General features: G+C 45.4%; 1 protein-coding gene across 1 annotated transcript in view; it reads right to left on the reverse strand.

The window, feature by feature from the left end:
• Positions 1-425: 425 nt before the first annotated feature.
• The window catches only part of LOC308290282 (protein phosphatase 1 regulatory subunit 14A-like), a gene marked incomplete at both ends in the record, with an annotated part of 23,311 nt that continues 21,045 nt past the window's right edge, over positions 426-2,691 (reverse strand). The window contains 3 exons of the mRNA XM_080732067.1: positions 426-548; positions 1,132-1,164; positions 1,864-1,944. Of these exons, the coding sequence (XP_080588193.1) occupies positions 426-548; positions 1,132-1,164; positions 1,864-1,944 (237 nt within the window). The remainder of the gene's footprint in view (positions 549-1,131; positions 1,165-1,863; positions 1,945-2,691) is intronic.

The raw sequence follows: 2,691 nt of genomic DNA on the forward strand, positions 1-2,691 counted from the left end.
TGCAAAAAAAAAAAGAAAGAAAAAAACAAAAATCTAAAAAATAAATATTTGCATAGGATCCAAAAGTGTGTTTGTTTTGTTGCATAGCATCTGCACTTCTGGCTGAAGGCTGCAGCATACGGCTACTGAGACTGTCTGTTTGGCTGGAATGTATGGATAAGGGGAGACCTTGACATTTAAAAGTCTGAGAACCACTGGCTTAGGCCAGTGGTTTCTCAAAGTGGATTCCAGGGACTCTGTGGGTTCCTTTATGGGTGTCTAAATTGACCCATACAAGTCTGTAACTCTGACAGTGTACAAATGGAACCAAATGGAACGGGTCCATTTGGTTCCATTTGTACACTGTCAGAGTTAAGGGGAGACCTTGACATTTAAAAGTCTGAGAACCACTGGGTTATGGGGCGAGTTGGAGCGTGTTTGTTTCGTCAGTGCAGTGCGTCCGGTCGGGCAGAGTGGATGTGCAGCTGGGGCAGGTCGATGCCATCGTTGTGGAGGTCCTCCTGCTTCTGTAGACCCTGGAGCTTCACTATGCACTCTCTGATGAACACCTGCACACAGGGGCGTCACAAGGGGGGGGGGGGGGGGGGGGGGACTGAGTTACTAGGGCCCAAGGTGGGGGGGCCTGGAATTATTTTATACTTTAGCTACTGAAAAATAGCAGATATACAAGCTCACAGCGCGGCACTCGGTGCCGCGCTGCGAGCTTGTAGATCTGCTAGCTTTTGAAAAGTCGTGTGCAAATCTTTGAATATATGTGTTTTTTTAAGCAAACATTTGCAACTAAGATTTTGCTTCTGGGGCATCACTGGAACTAAGTCTTTTGAGATGGGGGTCCGTGGCCAAATACATATCATTTTGGGCGTCTTTCACATGAAAAGGTTTGAGCAACACTGACATAGAAACATAGGTTTTTCAAAAAAACGTAGAAGGATTTGAACTTGCACTAATTTTCACGATTTTCAGATACAAGCTCGCAGGGTGGCACTCGGTGCTGACCTCCCGACTTCATTTGACTACCAGTCTGTAGTATAGACTCTAGTAGTCTGTTTGGTGAAGAGCTTCACACCTTTGTGCTGCTGTTGTGTTGTGTGTTGTGTTATCGTGTTGTGTACTGGTGTAGCGTTTCTTTACCTCTGTGTTGTTATTGGACGTGTGGAGAATCTCCTGTTAAATGAAACACAGAAAGCAGAACAGTTTAAGACAAAGTCACACAGGCTGACAGGCAGGCAGACGGCAACATCTTGATCATTCGACGACCCTCTAATCCGAAGGTGCATTAGTCCGATGGTGGTTAGGGTTAGGGTTTGGTTTAGGTCTAGCATTCACCAGGTTAGCATTCACCAGCGTTGGCAGGTCAGCATTTACCAGCGTCTGACTAATGGGACGTCGAATGTAGGAATAACTAGGGCTGTCACGATTATGACATTTTACAGTTCAAATAACTGCGATTAGCGATTTAGTTGTGTTTCTGTCGTTGACAATTACATTTCTGTTTGGCTTGGAGGCTTTGAAGTTGCACATGATATGACACATAACCTAAAGAAATGGCTCACATATTTGACAACCTTATACTTGAAAAAGAACATTGATAGTGGAAATAGTCGATCTACAAGCTCACAATGCATCGCATCGCGACGCGTTGTGAGCGTGTAGATCAGCTAATTCCACTATTTTTGAAAATGTTTGAAAATATGATCATTTTTTCAACATGTAAACAATTATGAGCCCTAGGAATAACGCTATGCACCGCATAGCAAGCAGGCAGACAGACAGGCAAGCAGGCAGACAGGCAGGCAGGCAGGCAGGCAGGCAGGCAAGCAGGCAGGCAGGCAGACAGGCAGACAGACAGACAGACAGACAGACCTGCAGTCTCAGGGTTCGCGCCTCGTCGGTCTTCAGATCCAGCAGTTCGTCGATGTTCACCTCCTCCGGCATGGCCTCCTCCTATTGGTCCAACACAGAGGAGGGGGAGGAGCTTATTTAACTGACGGACACAGAAAAGTAACAGGTACTTTGGACATTATGAGGTTTCCACCCGACAGAGACCACTCTATCATCGCTACGCTGTATCATGGAGTTCATGTCCCAGGGTCAGGGGTGTCACACCAAATCCTGGGCCCAGGGTACAAGGATTCACTGCGGGTCCCCCATGAATGTTCTTCATAGGGGAAACTGGGAACGCATTATTACGCATTATTGTATGCTTTAACTAGGCCTATTGAAAAAATAGCAGATATACAAGCTCACAGCGGCGTGGCACCGAGCTGCAAGCTTGTACATCTGCCATTTTTGAAAAAAAAAAAAAAAAAACAACGTTTCTATGTCAGTGGTGCTCAAACCTTTTCATCTGAAGGACCCCCAAAATGATATGTATTTGGCCACGGACCCCCATCTCAAAATATTTAGTTCCAGGGACCCCCCCCCCCCCCAGAAGCAAAATTTGAGTTACAAATGTGTGTGTATATCTGCTATTTTTCAATAGCTAAAGTATAAAATAATGAAGGCCCCTCCACCTTGGGCCCTGGTAACTCAGTCCCACTTTTCCCCCCCTTGTGACGCCCCTGCCCAGGGAAATAAGTAACACATGTCAAATTGACTCGGACCTTTTATTATCTAATCTCAGTCTACGTACGCTTCACGAATGAGGCTCGTTTTGTAAAAAAAAAAAAAAGAAAAAAAAAGTTACTTTTG

Source organism: Nannobrachium achirus (genome assembly GCF_963921795.1).
Source record: "Nannobrachium achirus genome assembly, chromosome: 8".
NCBI classification, from domain to species: Eukaryota; Metazoa; Chordata; class Actinopteri; order Myctophiformes; family Myctophidae; genus Nannobrachium; species Nannobrachium achirus.